This window comes from Acanthochromis polyacanthus, chromosome 11 (assembly GCF_021347895.1).
Source record: "Acanthochromis polyacanthus isolate Apoly-LR-REF ecotype Palm Island chromosome 11, KAUST_Apoly_ChrSc, whole genome shotgun sequence".
In the NCBI taxonomy this organism is placed as follows: domain Eukaryota; kingdom Metazoa; phylum Chordata; class Actinopteri; family Pomacentridae; genus Acanthochromis; species Acanthochromis polyacanthus.
The window spans coordinates 17,363,426-17,383,900 of NC_067123.1; the positions used below are offsets into that span (position 1 = coordinate 17,363,426).

At 40.7% G+C, this 20,475-nt stretch overlaps 1 protein-coding gene across 1 annotated transcript; it reads left to right on the forward strand.

Annotated features, from left to right (window-relative positions):
* Window positions 1-13,611: 13,611 nt before the first annotated feature.
* Window positions 13,612-20,253, forward strand: cited4a (Cbp/p300-interacting transactivator, with Glu/Asp-rich carboxy-terminal domain, 4a). The gene is made up of 2 exons (XM_022214721.2): window positions 13,612-13,921; window positions 17,147-20,253. Exons 1-2 carry the CDS (start codon window positions 13,757-13,759, stop codon window positions 17,852-17,854), a joined length of 873 nt encoding a protein of 290 aa, XP_022070413.1. The 5' UTR covers window positions 13,612-13,756; the 3' UTR covers window positions 17,855-20,253.
* The last annotated feature ends 222 nt before the right edge of the window (window positions 20,254-20,475 follow it).

Genomic DNA, 20,475 nt, shown 5'->3' on the forward strand with positions numbered 1-20,475 from the left:
TTCTGAATTTGATGCATACTTCCAATAGTGATCTAATCAATACAGCCCAGCATATTTAGGGATTTTACTGACACAACAAACAGTGCAACAAAACTCACTCTCAAAAATTAAAGATTCAAATCGTAGCACCTGCTTCTCCTGTGAGAGCAGAAAAAACAGTCCACCATACAGTCCACTCTGGATATTGGAGAGATCCTGTATGGTCATGCTTCTCAGACCACCCTTGAAACCCCTAATGCTGTCCTCTACGGTGGCCAATTATCACATTCCTTATTGAAAAAGTTGGCTGGACATCACCGGCAACTAGAAGGCATCAATGTACTTGTATCTTCAACAAGGTCTTGCTATCCATCTGACGAGATATTTAACATCTTAACCTGAATTCAGAGCTCCTAATCCTTAAACCACATCCCAAGCAAGACTGACTTTAAATGTTCCTCTAACAAAGACTACAGAAGATTTGCTTCAGATACGCTACTGAAAATTCATCACAGTTTGAATTTAGAGACATTTATTCAACTGTGAGCATTTAAATTTGAAAGCAGTAAGCAGATAGCACTAAGGAGGCAAATGAGAACATTTTAAGTCAACTGAGCCTTTACAAGAGTTTACATCATGGCAGAATGAGGCATGCAACCACAAGAGAGTTCAGACTGAAGAAAATAAAAGTTAATTGACCATAAATATGAGAATTATGTAACAGTATCATATAAAAAAAAGGCTTGAGATGGAGATTTCTCAGGGTGTCTCTCTATGAAAAGGAAGTCATATAAGAGAAAAACCATTATTACATCACTTTCCTGTTGCAGCTTTGTGTTCAGTTATACTGTGTTCTTCCCAGTCGTTTGTATTAGCTCCAACCTTCTCATGTTTATCTGCAGCTTCAGAGTGTCCCGAGATAACAAGCAAAGAGTTAACAGGATCAGACCTGATCCTGGCAGGCAGGACTTGTAAAGGTTGCCTGATGGGGGTCGGAGGGGGTGGGGAAAGGGGATGAAGTTGGCCAAATGGAACTGCTGGAGCACAGCACAGAGACCTAGGAATCTGAGAGCAAGGTCCCTTCCCCCCATGCAAACACAGACATCGGTGGAGAAACAGCACCTCGAGCACAAATGCATGAAAGACGTGGTTGCACACACTCAAACACAGACTAATAAAACAACATATGCTCCTGTTTCTACTACCTGGAGCAGCAGGTGGGACGCCCCTCCCTAATCGCTGTAGTACAAGAGAAAAAAAGGAAAGAAAAGGCCCCTGCTATTGTTAGAGACACAACACAGAAGTGAACACTTTAGTTCAACAGATATAACACTAATATTGCCAGTTTTTTTATGGCCTTTTCTTGGCTTTACAAAGTGAGAGAGAGACAGGAAATGGGGGAAGACATTCAGCAAAGGGCCACAAGCAGGAATCGAACCTGGGCCGCTGCGTCGGAGACCAGCCCCTATACATGGTTCAACTGCTTAACCCATTGAGCTAAACAGGCACCCCAATATTGCCAGTTTTGCCCACTGTGGTGTTTAGTTTTAAATCATATCTTGCTGTAGAAGAAGCCTCAAATCTGACCAACTTTAAAATATGTTTCATTCTTTTCAGACGCTTTCCGAAGTGCAGAAATACAAAATCACAGACAAAAAGAAAAACGTTTGAAAATGCTAATTCAAAAATACTTTCAACAAGTTGCAAAGATACACTACCGTTCAAAAGTTTGGGGTCACCCAGGCAATTTCATTTTCTCCATGACATCTCACACTTTTATTAACGTGCTAACATAATAGCACAAAGGTCTTCTAATCATCAGTTAGCCTTTCAACACCATTAGCTAACACAATGTAGCATTAGAACACAGGAGTGATGGTTGCTGGAAATGTTCCTCTGTACCCCTATGTAGATATTCCATTAAAAATCAGCTGTTTCCAGCTAGAATAGTCGTTTGCCATATTAACTATGTCTACACTGTATTTGTGATCCATTTAATGCCATCTTCATTGAAAAAAAATGCATTTTTTTTCTAAAAGAAATGGACGTTTCTAAGTGACCCCAAACTTTTTACCAGTAATGTATATGGAGGGATTGCTCTGAAGATAACAAGCACGAGCCCACGAGGATGAACCCAATTGACTTTGATTGTGTCCTGGCTTTCCCTACTACCAGCATTACGCTGATATATTTGGGCAGAGTAAATCTTTATCTGAGTCTTTAATGATCTTCTTACTTTTATAATAGCACCAGCACCACATTAAAATTTCCATTCTTCCAATATTTCATGGTCAAAGACCTGCAAAGCATCAACATTATGCTGTGCCGAATACTGATTAGCACTATTAACCCATTAAAATAAGAATCTAAAATAATAAACATGTTGATTCAAAGCACTGCAGTGCCCAGGTACAGTCTCAAAAAAATGATGGTCTGGGAGATTTTGTGCTGTGTGTCCATTCACTGGCCATGTAGTCATAAAGTGTTTGAAAACATTCATGAAAATGTCCAAAAATTTTCCCATAAAGTTATGCTCAATTGAAGTGGTTTTTGAAATGGAAACAACACTTTTGATCAGCCGTTTCTGTTTCCTTTTGTTGTCTTGTTTCCAAAGAGTATAACATCAGCAAATACCAGCTGACATGGAAGAATTACAACTCTCTTGAGCTCTATCCTTTCTCTGATAGTCAAAGCTTTGTTGGCTTATACTTCTTCAAGGAGTTTTAGCAGTTGACAAACAATTGTATTTTTTGCTTCTGGTCTTGCAAACTCAGTCATGTGCAACATATTGACTGTTAAAAAAGTGTAAAACCACTTTAAGAAACCGCACAACTTTTTTTTAGAAAAATTGGGAAACTTTTTTCATATTTTGTCATTTTTGACTTTATCTAATCAGATACTTCAAAAGTGCTTCAAGCACATCATAGAAACAGGCTAGTCAGTTGGCAAGTCAGTTTGGTGACTATGCAGGGATGAGAATTTTCCACGGATCCGCGGAATTCCGCGATTTTATCATTGCCAGGGTCATTCTTGTGAATCGTCTAAATTCGAGGAGAAAATTTTTTTGGGGGGTGAGGTATGTTTATGGTCGGCGAGTCGTAATATCGAACGGCTGCTAATATCCACCGCGCTGAATGCTAGCTGCCACTCAGTGAGAGCAGTCATGTACAGTACTGTAATCGAATCACCATGAAGTGTAGAGTCCAGGGATGGGGATTTTCCGCGGATCCGCTGATTTCCGCCGATTTCATTTCAAGTTTGAACACTTTATTGTCGCTGATACTCCCGCGAGATGGTAACGACGTTAACGATAGCTTGTTAACGATGATTGTAAACGGCCCAGCGATTGGAAGTCGCTGCCCCGCCGCCGCACACATACCCCCCCAACAACTTTCCGCTGGAATCAGAACTTGCTGATCCCATCCCTGACTATGACTCTTCTGTTACTGTTACTCTGGTGAGGAGTTATGTGACGATTGGCGTACGTTTGTCTGTCTGTTTGTCTGTTAGCAACATTACTCAAAAACAGAATAACAGATTTGGATGAAATTTTCAGGGAAGGTCAGAAATGACACAAGGTCCAAGTGATTAGATTTTGGCAGTGATGTGGCTTATAGTCCAGATCCAAGGAGTTGATAAAGATTTCAGTATCAATGAAAGATAGTGCCATGGCATCACTGTAACTATAACAACAAGTGAACACTACATCAGGTGCCTGTTGACGATTACATGATTGAGATCCTACTAAAAACTGACCGCTGCAGACTTATCAAGACTTATCCGTCAGAAATCATACAAGGAACAGTTGATGGAATTGCATAACATGCCTGCGCTCAGCGCAAGGTCATTTTGTTTGTGGGTACATCTATATTAAATGGCGACATTCCATTTTGCTGTGATTTCTGCCACAAATGTTTTCAAAATTTCAGCCATCGGAAATGATACAACTGAGCAGCCTTGGCGGAGTACTGCGCTCTCTGAGTCTGACATCTTCAGTGAAAGTACCTTGAAGTGTGTTTTTCCTTCGTATTTATCCTGATTGTAATACTTTTGAAGCAAAACCTGGTTTTAAACTCTTCTGCATAGCACTGTTGTTCTTTAATGCTTTAGAAAACCTTTCCTTGGCAAAGGAAGGTCATTTTACAATAGTGTCTCGTAAATTTTGATAGAGATGGCTGTTGAAACTTGTTACCACAGTTTTGTTGTCTGTACCTTCAAAACATGTCTTGGCTTCAAGCACTCAGCACACATTTTCAGATACAGAATTTTTCGACAAACATGCACAAAAAAGGTAATGAATAAATGAAATCCTCTCTATAGCCTGTGTAACAACAGCTGTATTTGGTCTTCACTGACATGAAAGTTGGCATGTGAATTACTATGATATCATTCATGTATATATTTTCTTTCTCCATTGCATTGTTGCAACTACAAGGGAAAATTTGGCTTATCCTGTGTGTTTAAGACATCATATCTCGTTTGTTGCAGCACGATTGAAATCAACCCACCTCCACCCTGCTCTAGAGCCAGCTCACACCAGTCAGTCCTTTTGTTTAGGCCTGCCTCCCTGTGTGGATAGAGTCAAGCCCCCTCAGCAGGAACTTGGTATGTATTCCTGTTGACATGCACACACACCCTCTGCTGCAGAGGAATGTGTCCTATTTTTGGGCCCCGAAAGTCAGCCAGACTTCCAGCCTCTTTCTAATGCTTCATTCACTTGACCATTGTGTTTTGTTTCTTTGGGAAGATGCTGTGTGTTTTGATGAGCAGCCACAGCCTCCTCTATCTATTTTGAACTGTTGTTGTCAGCAGTGAAAAGTACATAGCTTTGGTCAGGCTTATGTTGTTTATTCTGACAAATACAGCTGCATTTGTGGATTTTCAGGGTTCAGATTTGCAGTGATGGAATGAAGTACCATTAGTCAAGTACTGTACGACTTTAAGGCACTTGAAGATTTCCTTTTCATTTCAGATGTTCTTCTACATTCCACAGGGAATTATTGTCGTTCATGCTTCAGAAGATTTTTAACAGTTATAGTAACTTTTGTTTTTAGACTGACATTTTATGCACAAAACATATGAAGATTTCATATAGCGTAAAGAATTAACTTCGTTGGATAAAGTTACACTACTGAAAAGTTTGCGGTCACTCAGAAATGCCCATATTTTAGAACATTTAACATTAAATGAATCAGAAATACAGTCTAGACATTGTTAGCGTGGTAAATGACTATTCTAGCTTGACACAGCTGATTTTTAATGGAATATCTACATGGGAGTACAGAGGAACATTTCCAGCGACCATCACTCCTGTGTTCTAATGCTACATTGTGCTAGCTAATCATGTTGAAATGCTAATTGATGATTAGAAATGCCTTGTGCAATTATGTTAGCACATGAATCAAAGTGTGAGTTTTCATGGAAAACATGAAATTGTCTGTGTGACCCCCAAACGTTTGAACAGTAGTGTATATGTCAAAACTAATACCACTCTTTTCCTCCAGGAAGAAAAATACTGCCATTAAAATGGTTAATTCACCAAGAAGAAAAAAATAGTTTTAATAATTTGCAGGGCTGCCTTACTGAAAACTTGAATTTTCAGTGTTGCAGGTTACTGCCTGGAGGTTGTTGTTGTTTACCATAGTGAAGGGGATTTTGAAAACAGTAAACATAGATAAGTCAAGTGCAGGAGAGGTCAATGGCCAATCTGGTGAGTCAGACTAGGGTATCAAAGGTTCGGACTGCTGTAAAACAGTGAAAAACACCAATCACATAAGAACTGCTTCTGTGTTATTTCGTCAGTTATGTTAATATTAACAGTAAAAGGCCAAAAAGTGTACTTTTCATGCTTTGTAAGTACATGTTGCAATTTAAAATGTACACTCACTACATTCACATCAGATCATTTCCACAGGCCCACAGCTAGTTATCCATATCTTAGCTTGCCAAGTTTGTTCACTGAGTTGTTGGCGTCATATACACTGCCCATCCAAACAGAAAAGTTGCAGACTTTAATAGTTTCTTGGACCACCTTTAGCTCTGAGAATGACACAGGTTCACCGTGGCATCACTTCGATAGGCTTCTGCAATGTCACAGCATTTATTTCTGTCCAGAGTTGTATCAATTTTCTGCCAAGATCTTATATTGATGATGGGAGAGTCGGACCTCTGCACAAAGTCTTCTCCAATACATCCCAAAGATTCTCAGTGGGGCTGAGGTCTGGATTAAAATGATGTCTCATACTCCCTGAAACACTCATTCACAATGTAAGCCCCATGAATCCTGGCATCGTCCTCTTGGAACATGCACGTGCCATCAGGGAAGAAAAATACAACTGATGGAAAGACCTGGTCAATCAGTATATCCACGGAGTCAACTGATTCTTTGGGAACATAACGTTGCTGAATCTGACCAACCCCAGATCATAACCGTAACCCCCACAGGCTGGTAGGCACTAGGCATGATGAGTGCATCACTTCATCCACCTCTCTTCTAACCTTTATGCACCCATCACTTTGAAACAGGTTAAATCTGGACTCATCACATTACATGACCTTCTTTCATTGCTCCACAGTCCAATCTTTATGCTACCTAGCAAATTGAAGCCTTTTTTTCTGATTAGCCTCGCTGATCAGTGGTTTTCTTAGAGCTGCCCAGCTGTTGAGTCCCAGTTCTTTGAGTTTCTTTGGATTGTGCATGTGAAAATGCTCTTACTTTCACTATTAAACATATGAATTCTACTGTTGATTTCCTACAATCATCTAAGAATTTGTTCTGACCACATTTGTTCCTCGAAGATGATGGTTCAGCAGCATCCCTTAGGTTTTAATAATGTGTTTGATGGTTCTTAACTGGACTTTAGTAGTTTCAGAAATCTCCTTCGTTGTTTTTTTTGGCTTGATACAGGCCATTAATTTGACCCTTCAGAAACAGAATAACATCTTCTCCACGACCACAGGATATGTGTTACGGCATGGTTGTTTAACAAATGAGAAGCTCCTCACTGCATCAGCTAGGATTAAATAAGTTGTTGCCAGCTGAAACATATTGATCACTGCAGTAATGATCCAATGGAAGGCCCTTACCTGTTTGCTTAGTTAAATCCAAGTGGCGACTTTCTTTTTTGGCAAGTCAGTGTTCTGATTGGATTCTGGCTTAAATAAGAGCAGATGTATTTGAGAAACTGACATTTTGAATAAATAAAAATCTGACTACTAATGTTGGGTTTTGTAGCTTTCAAAGCTGGCTGTAAATGGATGTATGACGAAGAACTGGATAGAGATTATAATATGGAGCCTCCCCCATTCGAATGAATGTTGCTCAGTGACACGTACCACAAAGAAGTTTACCACTGACTATGTTTATTAAAAGTGCAGCTTTGACTTCGGTAGTGTCTACAGATACGGACCCTTACCCGTAGCCTGTGGCCTACGGATACGGCACTTTCCATTTACCAGACAGATACGGACCCGTTCGCGAGTCAAGAAGCTGCTAACCACTGCAAACTGTTGAAATGTAAGCAAAGGTTAAGGTTGGGGTTAGTGTTAGGGTCAGGTTTAGGGTCCGTACCTGTAGTGCCGATACTACGGGTCCGTACCGCTAGCGTCTACTGGGAGTCACGTGACCAGATCTCGCGTATCTGATTGTCAAATGGAAAGTGCCGTATCTGTAGTCCACAGGCTACGGGTACGGGTCCGTACCTCTAGCAACAACCTCTGACTTAAGTAACTGATCTGAAGAGGTGTCTTTCACTGCTGCAGGTTTCAGATTAAGGTTAATATAAAGAAAACACAGTGCCTGGCTTTTGCATAACGATTCAGGGATATGATGGAATACCAAAGGACAACGCATCGCTCAATCACTCATCTCTGTGCTGCTTTGTTGAATACTGTCAAGTGCTGTTAGACATGGCTGTGTGTAATAATGTGACAACCCTTCAGACTGCTCTGCTTATTTGACCATGTCTGCTTCTCTGAGAACGACTTGCTGGTCAGAGTGAGACAGGAAATGTGTTCTGACAGTTACCCAATGAAACAGCTACTCTTTGGTATTGATCATTGCTCATGTAGCCTGAGTCCTATCTATACCATGACTCAGTGATCCAACATACTAATCTTTTGCAGACTTGAGTCAGCCTGTGGTATCGGGAGAGTATTATTTTGTCTTTGGATGATGGACGACATTATGTAATAACCACAGATTCTATGCAAAGGTAGAAGGCTGGATTGCATTTAATTTGCTTACGTGCAACTGCTAGAACAAAGACAACAGCACCAGGGATCCACTTTCTCTCGGCCTTTATGACCCTCTTTCTTCCCATCAGTCCTGCTCGTCCCCTCCACCTCACCCACCACCCCAAGCTGTACATGCGGGTTTCATATTACTCGTTGCTTCTTGTTCGCTGTTCTTCCCGGCTCCAAGCCCCCCCATCACCCAGGTCCATTCACACTGACTGTCTGTCCTTTTCATGCTTATTCCAGTCAGGGCTTTATGTATTTTCACAACATGATTAATGCAGCTTTTGCAAAAGGTAACTTTGGTCAGCAGTAGCACGGAGCCACACACGAGGTAATCACAACAGACCACGGCTCCAGCTGCAGCTCTGCAACTTGCCCTCATCCAGAGAGAGGGAGGGGGAGAGAGCACCGCCAAACAGATTCGTAAAAAGGTCACTGGAATAAATTGCCTCTTAGGTAAAGTAAAATGTGTTTCTGCCCTACGGCGAGGAAAACTGCCGCTGAATTCATTGAGCCGTATATGTGCCATATTCATTAGACAGTCTGTTTATGACATTTATGATAAATAAGAAGATCGTGGCTGTTTTCACATTTGTTTATGCGACAGGAGCTGCTTAAATAGATCTGCAGAGACATGTTTATTATTTCATTCTTTAGGCATCACAGCAGTGGAAGAGGAATTGTACGGTGCTAATTAGCTTGTGTGTTGACTTGGGTTCAGCTGAAATGTCTTGCGCTCATTTAATATATTGAATATGGGTAACTTGGAATAAGGGCGGCTATAAACCTTACTGTGGGTTTGGGATTGTTTTTAATTATGTGGGGGGAAAATAACACCCACATATTGTCATTATATGATTTTAAATTATATTGTGTGCACTGCAGTGGATCATAACTTACAATGAATTTGGTCATATTGAAAAAACAAATGTCTCCAGTGAGTGTAGATATTTAGAATTTTCAGATAAATCTGATTTTCATGGATGTAACTACAATTTGGATGCAAATGTGAACACATTTTACATACAAAATGGGAGAATTATGGTGATGCTAATATGATGTGAATGGGACATTACCCCAAGAAGGTAGAACAAAAAAGAGAAATGGGCCATTCGCACATTGCTCATGCACTTAAAAGCTGGAGTGGCAACAGGTAGCTCCTTATTGTGAATGGGACTTGGTGCTGCAGTCTGCCACAGTGATTTAAAGGTGCCCTGCAAGGTTTAACGTTATGCAAATGTATCGAATGACAACCAGGCAAGAGCCACTCATAATCAGAGAATGCTTTTAGAGCCATAATTACTGGACCACTGCATTTTACCACATGGTTGCCATTGTTTCAGCAGTTTCATCAGTGCATATCATGCGAAAAAAAACCCCCGCAGGAAACAAAGGTATTCTACATTCAACAATCAGCAAACTTTGTAACAGCAAATTAAAAACATAGTACATCAGAAAACATCTAGTGTAGTCAAAGCACAGTGTGGAAATTGGAAATATGGAAATGTGCACACACACTGACAAATTTATGAGGGGTCAGCAACTGCATTTTATCAGTAGCTGTGTTTCCATATAACTGTCAGATAAATGTTAGGTGAACTTTTGAAATGGTGCAAAAATAAAGAAAGGAATAAAGCTTGTGTCTATTAGTTAATAGAAATCATCTATTATTATTATTATTATATATATTCGGATACCAAAATTAATATCCGGATACCGCCGTCACGAACGAATATTCCCTGCTAACTTTATATTACATCATCTGGGTTATGTTGTTGCAAATCTTAATTTCCATAGAAATCACCAGGATATTACCAGGATTTCTTTTGGGGTAAAGTTAGGTTTTTCCCATGTTGCAGTTCTGTCAGGGTGAAGTTTCATATGGAGGGAATTAAGATGTGTCATCATGTTTTGGCTTTGGCTGCTACTGGGCTTGTGCAACATTGTTTCCTAAGAATAACATTTATATACAACAGAGCGGTTTTGCCTGATCATTTCTGAAGGGTCTGTAGTTTCTGCCTGGATTGTGTTTATTGGGAGTTGTTTCTTCCAGTCCACATGACTGTTCATGTTATACTAATTGATAAATAAGTACAGTCACATTGCATTTCTACTTTATACACTGGGGTTATTGTGACAAACCTGCCCAAATAATTATTTTTCGATTAACAGTGGATCAAATTACTATGTATCCATCATTTATTCCTTAAGTTCAAGTTACTGACTTTACTAGCATGTAATGTACATGTACATGAAGTTATCAAAATTGTGGCCAATTTCCTGTTAAATCACAAATTAGCTTTTTAACTTCAAGACTTCTGGTTAGTTATCGGGTGCCTAAGGAAAACTTGCCATGTGCAGTGGCCAATAGGGGCAGTTTGTTTTGTTTGTTTTGTTTTTGAAAGTTTGTTTTTGAACATTTCAACATAAAAAGAAAACAGGAACAAAAGACAATGAATAAGTTGCTCAAAAAGGAGTGGGAAGAAGTCAGAGTTTATCTAATCCCACCCCTTCTCCTGACATAATGATCACAAATCTATTCATTCTGCTTCTCCAAAATTCTACCATTTACAAGCAATAATAATAACATCAGCTATAATAAAAATAACAACAATAATAGTGTACATGATTTACAATAAATAAACACCAATATGTCCGTTTGCATTCATACAAAAGGACCTAACAACAGTAAAACACAACAGAAAGAAAAGACTGAACTAATATGCATAAATAAATACATTTTTAAAGAAATCAATAATTATAAACAGTAACCTCTGCACACCCAGTGATTGTCACACCCCCACATCACACCTGTATTCTGTGAAAACATTATCTTTGTATTTAGTTTTAAACTGTTGTATGTTTGGACATGAGTTTATCTCCTTACCCAAACAGTTCCAGAGTTTTACCCCGCAGAATGAAACACAGAATCTTTTCTGTTTGTATGGATTTTGTTTATTTTGAAGTTGTATTCTCCTCTTAAATGATATCCCCCTTCTCGATCCTGAAACAATCTCTGTTAATTTTGTGGCAAAGCATTTCTATGAAGGTATCCAGCTTATTGCTGAAGAGTTTTTTCTAGTATTTTGGAGAATATGGTCGTCATAGCTAAAGCTACAGCCACATTCTTTGCCATGTTACAAATAAATGATAATCCAATGACAAAATCCGTCCATCTATCAAATATCTGCTTTGTCCTAAAGAAATTCCGAATCATTTGAAACATTTATGGACTGTGCGGCTTAAGCCCTATAGTTCAAATATGCTACATGGGGTTCCTCAGGGTTCTACACTAACCTAGTGTTATTTTGGAATTTATATATTACCTCTACATTATGCAGATGATATTTATATGATTTTAGCTGAGACCCAAATTGAACGATTCCAATGATATTCCTTCCTTTGACATTGCTTCAAGGCATCTGAAAATGAAGGGTTTTTACAGTGGCGGTATCTTTGTATTTTGTATGAAAGCAACCATGGCATTACTAGTTAAAAAGACTTGGTTGTTCAGTTCTGTTTGCATTAGTTTAGAAAATCTGCCAATATTAGAAGAAGCTGTTAATATCCACGGTAAACCTTGATACCTCACTGCACATCATATCCATCCTAGAATTTCTGCACTACGGTCTAAATAGGCTTAAGATTGATTTTAAAGTATTTTTTATCATATAATAATAACACAGACCCTTTAACGCTTCATGTACCAGCCCATCCCTCGGGTGAAACCTTGTGGGCAAACACTAAGACTGTTGGAAATGATGACACAGCCCACGTTCACTTCATGATTGGGTCATATCAGTTGGTAAATGTTGATCTCTAATTCGTCATGCCTCTTTCATCGTAATCTTTCCCAGAAGTCACCAAAGACATCCGCTTGTGTTCCTTAGTGTTTGCAGTTGATCCACCTTGTTGCCTTTCCAAGCAAAGAAATATCTGGTCTCTAAATAGTGTTATACTTTCTGTCCATATGTATACGAGGATTCACATAAGTGTCCTCATGGATCTCTCCACTACAGTCGTGTGCATGCACAGAATATGTAGATACGACACACTGTGCATTCATGGGACAGAGTCCTCCAAGAGGATTCCTGTGGACTAGAATAGTAGTATAATAGCAACAACTACATACCATGTGGTGTCGGCAGCTGTCCAAGTTTGTGTCCACAAGGCATAACTTGCCATTGCTGTTTTAGTTCTGCATAATGTTTTACAACTAAGCAACTCACCCTCTGCACACACACACGTGCCCAGTGTAGTGAATAGTCACGTGATATGTTTTCAGGTGTTGGCAGGGACAGAGATCATTTCTGACACATTGCTAAAACATTGATCCGGGCAGAGGTTGTTTTGGTTACAAATCTGAGAATGACAACATGTTTGTGTGGATGTAGTGTGTCTCATTTTTGCAGACATTAATGTAAACTTAGTGTTTTATTTTGTTTCGCTGTGGTCTTGTTTCTATTCTTTCATTCTTAGACCTTTCTTTGTTGGCAATTACTAGTCTGGTTTACTCTCTGTAAAGCTCTTCATACACTCTGTTTAAGAATAGCGCACTATAATTAAAGTTTATTATTATTATTATTTCACCGTGATAGACTTTGCTGTATACAGGTGTCCCTAAAGTTTAGACACACAGGAAATCTCATTAGCTATACTTCTTTGCCTCCACAGGTTAAATATGGCTTTGTCGAAAGAAGAAGGAGTTGAACTGGTGCTTCTCAGTGGACATATCAAATTATAGCAGATGAATTTAATACGCATCATCCAAGGAGCAGTCCATTTGGCTTTTCCATGGTGGCGAAGGTGGTTCAAAAGTTTAAAGAAACGGGCAGTGTCATGGACAAACCCCGTTCTGGTTGACCAAACGTATCTGCCGAAACTAAAGAATTGTTCATGGTTAAAATTCACGCAAGCCCCAAAAATCACTTCCCTAACCCTAGCCCTATCTTTAGATATGTCCATCCTCCACCTCCACTGAGAAGTACCAGTTCAACTCTCTCTTCTTTCAACAAAGCCATATTTAAACTATAGAGGCTAAAAATATATAGTACTGATACTTCTTAGTGGACGTGAAGGATGGACATGTCAAAATATAGGGTTAGGGTTTGAATGTATCACTAAAGCATATCATGGCAGAATTTGACCAATTCTTTAGTTTCCAGACTTTAGGGACACCCTGTAGATCTATTGCTGGGCAATTGTGTAGAAACATCTCGAACAAATGAATTTTCTCAGCAGCTTGAAGTGCCTGTGCTTTGCCTTCAGCCTGAAAAACCCTTCCCGCTGCTCTTTAAACAGAAAGCTTTGAGTTAAAGAGAGCGAGGATCATGACTAATAATAGTGTGAGGGTAATGAAGGCAGGACGCTGCGCGGCTGAGCGGGTCTCTGCTGCTCCGCTGGATCACTGGAGGTAGTTAGTGAATGTTTCTTTGCACAGTGATTAAGGGGGAGGACCAATGGCAACAAAGGAGACGGAGAGGACGGTGGCTCCTCCTCTCCCTATCTCTCTCTCTCTGTGTGTGCGTGTGCTTTATAGATGTATATAATCCCTGAGTTGACCCAGAAAACAAACTCCTCTGACTACCGAGACGCCGCAGAGTTTGAATCCGCCGCAGGGCTGCATGTAGCCGGAGCATCAGCTGGAGGAACGAGCCCGGCACCGATCCAACTTCTCCGAACGGATTCCACATTAATACATCGGGTAGGTGTCGTCTTCTGTTACTCTTAAAACAGGTAGAGAGGCAGCTCATCCCCCTTTGTCCCGGAGACTATTTTCTTATTTCTAATGAAATGATAAAGGCAGGCTGACTGGATGTGCTTACATGCGGCGGATTCACTCCTGGTCCACCTTGTCAGTGTGTTTATTTGCTATTTAATGAGGTTTGATGGCATCGAGTAGAATAAATAAACCGATGATAGAGGGGAAAAAAGAGCTTTCATGCTTGTGTACTAATAGCAGCAATTATGAGACAGTCCTTCCTCACACTGTCTATTTACAAAGTGTAATTTTGCCGAATGAGAGTCCAGATCTGCATTGAAGCTCCACAGACAGTCAGACAGACAGACAGACAGACAGACAGGCTGTAATTAGGTAACACGGGAGCACAGGATTGTGAGGATTTGGACTATTGAGGAACGTGTCCTGTTTTATCAGCACTAAAAGGGCTGAATGGCCACAAGCAGACAGGAGCAGCAGCACGGTTGGTTTTGTGCTGCTCAGGAGCCTGAAATTGTGTTTGTTTAGCCACAGTCGTTTCATGGCTCGCTCTGTTGTCCTGATCATTCCATTTAGAGGCGACAATCTCATCCAATTTAACAAGCCAATCACGCTACAAAAAAAAAAAAGACAGATTCGCCATGATCATGGTCAGTTTGGCACGGGGAGGTGATCTTGATGCGAGATCTTTTGTAGCGCCTGTGAAGGCAGAGGCAGTGTGTTGTGTGTTGATAATGGGGGGAAATAGGTGTGTGTGGTCTGGAGAAGCATTCCTCTGCGTCCTTTTGGCTGCAAGGGTACTGCTGCCCTCCCTCGTCAGAGAGATATCCAGTGGTAATTCACTGATGGGGTAATTTTGGTGTTTTTCCCCCCTCCCTCACAAATATTCTGTGACTGGAAGCATTCAAATTAGGAAACTGGAGGAAAAGAACAGGGCTTGTAACATACTGGAATGAACATGTTTTCAGTTTTGGTGTTTGTTTTTAAAGGGACGCTCATATTGCTTAGTATTGCAATTCAGTGAAATAAATTTAAGAATGGTCTTAAATGGCACCAAAGAGACTGAGATACGTTGAATTTTTGGCAAAAATACGAGTCCTACATTTCTCACAATACAACCGCACAGAGGTGCTTTTGTTGTGTGCAGCTGCCTGTTTTCTTGTGCTGCTGCCTTAATCAACAAATATACACAGAAGTATGTAGAAAAATGCAAATGATAGCTATCAAGAAATCAGTAATAATTGGTTTCTAAACAGGAATGTCATTTGAACAAAGTGTAGCAACTTTGTCTTAGCAACTTTGTGTTCAGTGCAACTCTGTATCAGTTAAGTATCTTTGTTTACACTACTGTTCAAATGTTTGGGGTCACTTAGAAATGTCCTTATTTTTGAAAGAAAAGCATTGTTTTTTTCCAATGAAGACAACATTAAATGAATCAGAAATACAGTCTAGACATTGTTAATGTGGTAAATGACTCTTCTAGCTGGAAACGGCCGATTTTTAATGGAATATCTACATAGAGGTACAGAAGAACATTTCCAGCAACCATCACTCCTGTGTTCTAATGCTACATTGTGTTAGCTAATGGTGTTGAAAGGCTAACTGGTGATTAGAAAACCTTCGTACAATGATGTTAGCACATGAATCAAAGTGTGAGTTTTCACAGAAGACATGAAATTGCCTTGGTGACCCCACACTTTTGAACGGTAGTGTAATTATTTTCAACAACAACAAACACTGGTTGATGTGAGACGTCCGTGTTATTTGATGCTTTTCCTCTGCATGTCAGTACATCGCAGATCATCGCAGTCGTAGTTATGACGTGGATGTTGATAACTCCAGTATGACTTAAACATTGATTCAGGAGCTTCCCATTACCTCATAAGGGTATTTAATGGTTTCTGCATGACTCATGCGCAGTCTTTTAATGTGTACAGTTGTAGTTATACATACAATAGGTAGCATCAGATGGTTGCATTGCCTCTCATATTGAACAGAGATAAAATACATGGGGGTGGTTGTAGCTTTGCCCTTTTTTGATAATATAGCAGGATTTTTTACACATCAGTTTGTCACACAGCGTCAGTGGGATTGCAGACACATTGGGCACAGCGTAGAATTTTTTGAAGAACTTCCTACTGCGTTGGGGCATTGTTGATGTAAAGCATGTGTAGACCAAAATACCTCTAAAACCTGGCAGCGACTGCTTGAGTTACAACACTGCCACACCTTTGTAATTTATCATTACAGTTAATGTCTGTTGACAAGAAGTGTTTGTTTTAAGCAACATTTGGTTTGTTGGCACTTGTGCAGTCGACACACTTGTAGTACTGATGGTCTCCAATTTTGGGCAGCACCTGGATGTCCATAGAATGGCCCACATAAGCTCTATCAGACTTGGGTGGAATGAAAGAAAATGCATATTGTGCAGACCCTTGTTGGTATGCTGAGAGCATGAACTGACCCATGCTGCTGCATCTCTCAAACCCAACACTTACAGATTGTAATGTGAACTTCTTGTCTGTTGTTTCATGTCCATGTTGAGATAACCCTGATGACATCACTGGAGTCTGGATGGATGATATACCAAATTGAATTTGTTAAAGTTTTTGTCTTTCCATCATGAATGATTCAAACATGTATGGAAAGGCTACTTCAGTAAAAACTGGATACTTAGCATTAGCCATCTTGGAGTTTCAAAAATGAACCTAGCGATAAATTTAGTGAATTAATGGACAAACGTCAGCGACTTTCCATTGAAGAAAGTCACCAATACTGACCGCTAAGCACCAGGTCTTGCTTCTCCATTATGGGCACACCTCTCTGTGTTTGCTGTTCTAGTGAATGGGAGATAATCGGCACATTTATTTCACCATACAGCCACTAACATAGATGTGAATGAGGTGCACATACACAGTGCTGCCAAGGAGCCACATGGAGTCTTTGCACTGTTAGAGGAAAAATAAGGCATTCACTCACTTCTAACTTTCTGCTTGAGAAATCATGTATTAAAACTTTGGAAGCTCCACCAAGCCTTAAAATGTCGAGTGTAGCTGGTGTTACAGCTTGAGTAGCCCTCTTTGTAGTCAGTAAAAGATTAATTTTATATGTAAAGTGGTGGAGCGCCCTTTTTCTATATTTATTTTGTTATGACTATAGGTTGTATTAAAAGTCTAATGTTGGTTGTATGTCTACAAATATGTTTATTAGGGTGACCAAGCAGCCATGGCTGAACACATGATGATGCCCATGACCCACGGCTTCAGGATGGGCATGAATGGACCTCCACAGCACAACGGGCAGCCCGGCCTGCGCAGTCTGCCCAATGGCCAGGTGATGCACTACGGCAGGAACCCTCAGAACAACATGGAGGCTGCCATGAGACAGAGGCAGGGCATGGTGGGACCTGGAGGCATGGGGGGGCCCGTGAACGGAGCTCCCATGCCCAACCACCACCACCAAATGATGTCTGGGAACATGATGTACAACGGTCAGGGCCCACAGCAGCACCACCACATGCACCCGCAACAACAGCAGCAGCAGCAGGGTGGCCATCCGCAGCAGTACCTTCCTGGTAACCTCACCTCCCAGCAGCTCATGGCCAGCATGCACCTGCAGAAACTCAACACTCAGTATCATGGACACCCACTGAGCTCAGCCAATGGCCACCACCTACCCAACGGCGCTCAGTACCGAGTGGGCCCGGCCCAGCTTTCGAGCATGCAGCACATCAGTGGTCCTTTGGGCCTAAACGGCATGGACATGGATCTGATCGATGAGGAGGTTCTTACTTCACTGGTGCTGGAGTTTGGTTTGGATCGTGTTCAGGAGCTGCCTGAGCTCTTCCTGGGACAGAACGAGTTTGACTTCATATCGGACTTTGTGTGCAAACAGCAGCCGAGCACGGTTAGCTGTTGAGCGAAGCAGCAAGTAGCTGGTTTGGCTTGTTTGGACTGGACACCCCAAAGAATGACTGAGCGGCCACAGTAGCACAGCGAGAGGAGACAATCTCTCTGTTCTGTTTGGGTGTTTCTGTGTCTGTGTATATGACAGAGTCTAGTACGCCTTCACACTGACCCGCCTGCGAGTTGATAAGGAATTGTAATGAGCGAAAATGTAGAAAAAGCGCCAGGTTTCTCTTCTTTGAGCTGGTGCCAGTAAGATCTGTCGCCTTTGGCCAAATTGAGGCATCCTGATGCAGCGGGCTCTGTCTGTACCCATCTGGCCCACAGCACATGTGCCTACAGTGCCAAGGTTTTTGGATAATTGTAAATTTAACAAACACAATGGGGGAAGGCGACCTGAAAAGACTGTCCATCTGCGTCTGCTAGATTCTGTGGCATCTCTAAATGTATTTTATCTCTGATGACACCTTCAACTAGTAGCAGAAATCTTACAAATTTATAAGAGCAAGCCCTATGAATTTGTTTATACAAGGATGAAGGGATTTAGGGAATAGAGAATGTTTTTTGTGCATATTGAAGGCTGGCTCTTCAAAATCAACTTCCTACAAAAGATGACATTACTTTGAAGAGCAGGAGAGTGAGGTTGTGCGGCATGCCTGGGTGACATGATGGGTATATCTTAGACTGTTTGGGTGAAGTGTGCCACATCCATTATTTAGCTTTCAGTGTCATTTACCTGACTCTGATAAAACCTGCTATCATTAAATGCTTACATCTCATACCTGCAAATTAACTGAGACTGGCAAAGTAGCACATAGCTTAAACAAAGCTTTTATTGTAAGTCACACTGCTCCATGTCAAATATCATGCGATCATTGCAAGCAAATCCTGGGTTACTGCTTTATAGAAGTGCAAGAATAAGAAAGAGCGTAAAGGTGGCTTGTTGCAAGACTCAAGACAAGCCAAGCAAAAAACTATCAGACACTGGTCATAGAGTGGAGGTGTGATTTTTTTTTATTTCTTTTTTCTAAATCAGAATTGTTTAAAAAAGGAAAAAAAAAGTGTGTGATTGCCGACTTTGCATCTGTGTTATTTGTGTATGTCTGTGCAGTGAGGCATTTAAATCCCCACCGAATGGCATCCTCCTACCTAAAACCATCGCCCTGGTGTGCTGAAGCTGACAGAAGGCTGTGTGGGGAGATAGACTTTGGCGTGTGGACAAAATGTGTGGACACAGCACTCCCTGGCAGCACTTAGTTTAATCATTATTTAAATCTGCCACTACCTGTGGCATTGATTTCATTAGGCTGGAAAAGCGCGCGAGCAGCAAAGTTGTTGTTTTCGCCATAGATTAGCCTACTCTGCTGCTTTTCTACTGATTAGATTTAAATTACATGTTCTCACACGCTTGTCTTAATTGAGGTCGGCTTGCGCATTCTCCAATGACTCAATAATTATAAAACGGACATGTTCTGTGACACGAATTTTCTTTCTTTTTTTTTTACTTTCTTCCTTTTTTTGTAGTGCAGTTGGTAATTAGGTTTTTGTCAAGGTTGCTGCTTTGCTGCTGCAGGCCAATTGAGTGAGAAGTTCCTGCACTTGTATTGCTATTTGTGGAGTTGTCAGAGGGCTCAGGACCGTGCTGGTGCACTGTGTTAATCTGTTCCAATACAACTGTGCTGCTGTCCTTGTCTCTCTCTGGAGATCTGCCATCTCCACGCTCTCGAGTCAAACAATGGGCATTGAAACGCTGTTGTAAAGGCAGAAAAAGTGCCAGCGCAACTTCCTGCTCTGTTTCACTTTCTGCCTGGCGAAACTGCAGCCAGACAAACTCACAACCTCACAGTTAAAATGGAAAAACTTCTGGCCTTAGTGAGACAGTGGCCTCTGATTATGCTATATCAATAAGCGCAGCCTTCTTGTGTATTGTATCTTTGTACTGTAGACTAGAGGTGAAGTTGATCTAGACACATTTAAGGTACTTTTGGAAAAAAAAATTGTCAGATGTAAATGTAAATCAGTGACTGATTTTGATGTGTTGACAAGAGATTATATCCTACATTTTTACAAACAAGTGTGTAGATACAGCATACTGATGTTTTTGGGTGCAGGGCCTGAAGCTTTAAGACCAAGTAGACTGCATGTTAAAGCAAGCGTGAGGGATGCCACCACTTTCCCGCAAAGCAGCTGAGAATGTACAGTACAACACTTTGTGGGAACTTGTCTTACGATGGTAGATAAACGTGTGAGATTGTACTCCTTGTTCCAAATTACACATCATTCATTTGGGTAACCCCCACCCTCCCCATCCACCCTCCTCCTCCCTTCTTACGTCCCCCAAAGCTTTTGTAATGTTATTGATTCTATTTTAAGAAAATGTATTTATTTTCAAATAAAATATTTATTTAAAGAGCTGCTTTTCTTGTATGTCCGTGATTTCTAAATGCACAGAACCACAGTGTGGGGCTATGAACTTGCTAAATGGATAATATTACTACATCAAGCTGTTAGTTGTGTTAGCAGTTTTAAGAGAGGCCTTGAGGTGCTGTTGATTTGTCTTATTTGCTTGAGTTTCTCTCTGTTGGTTTTAAGTATTTCCCCACCCACAATAGGTGATGAGCAAACACAAGTGCA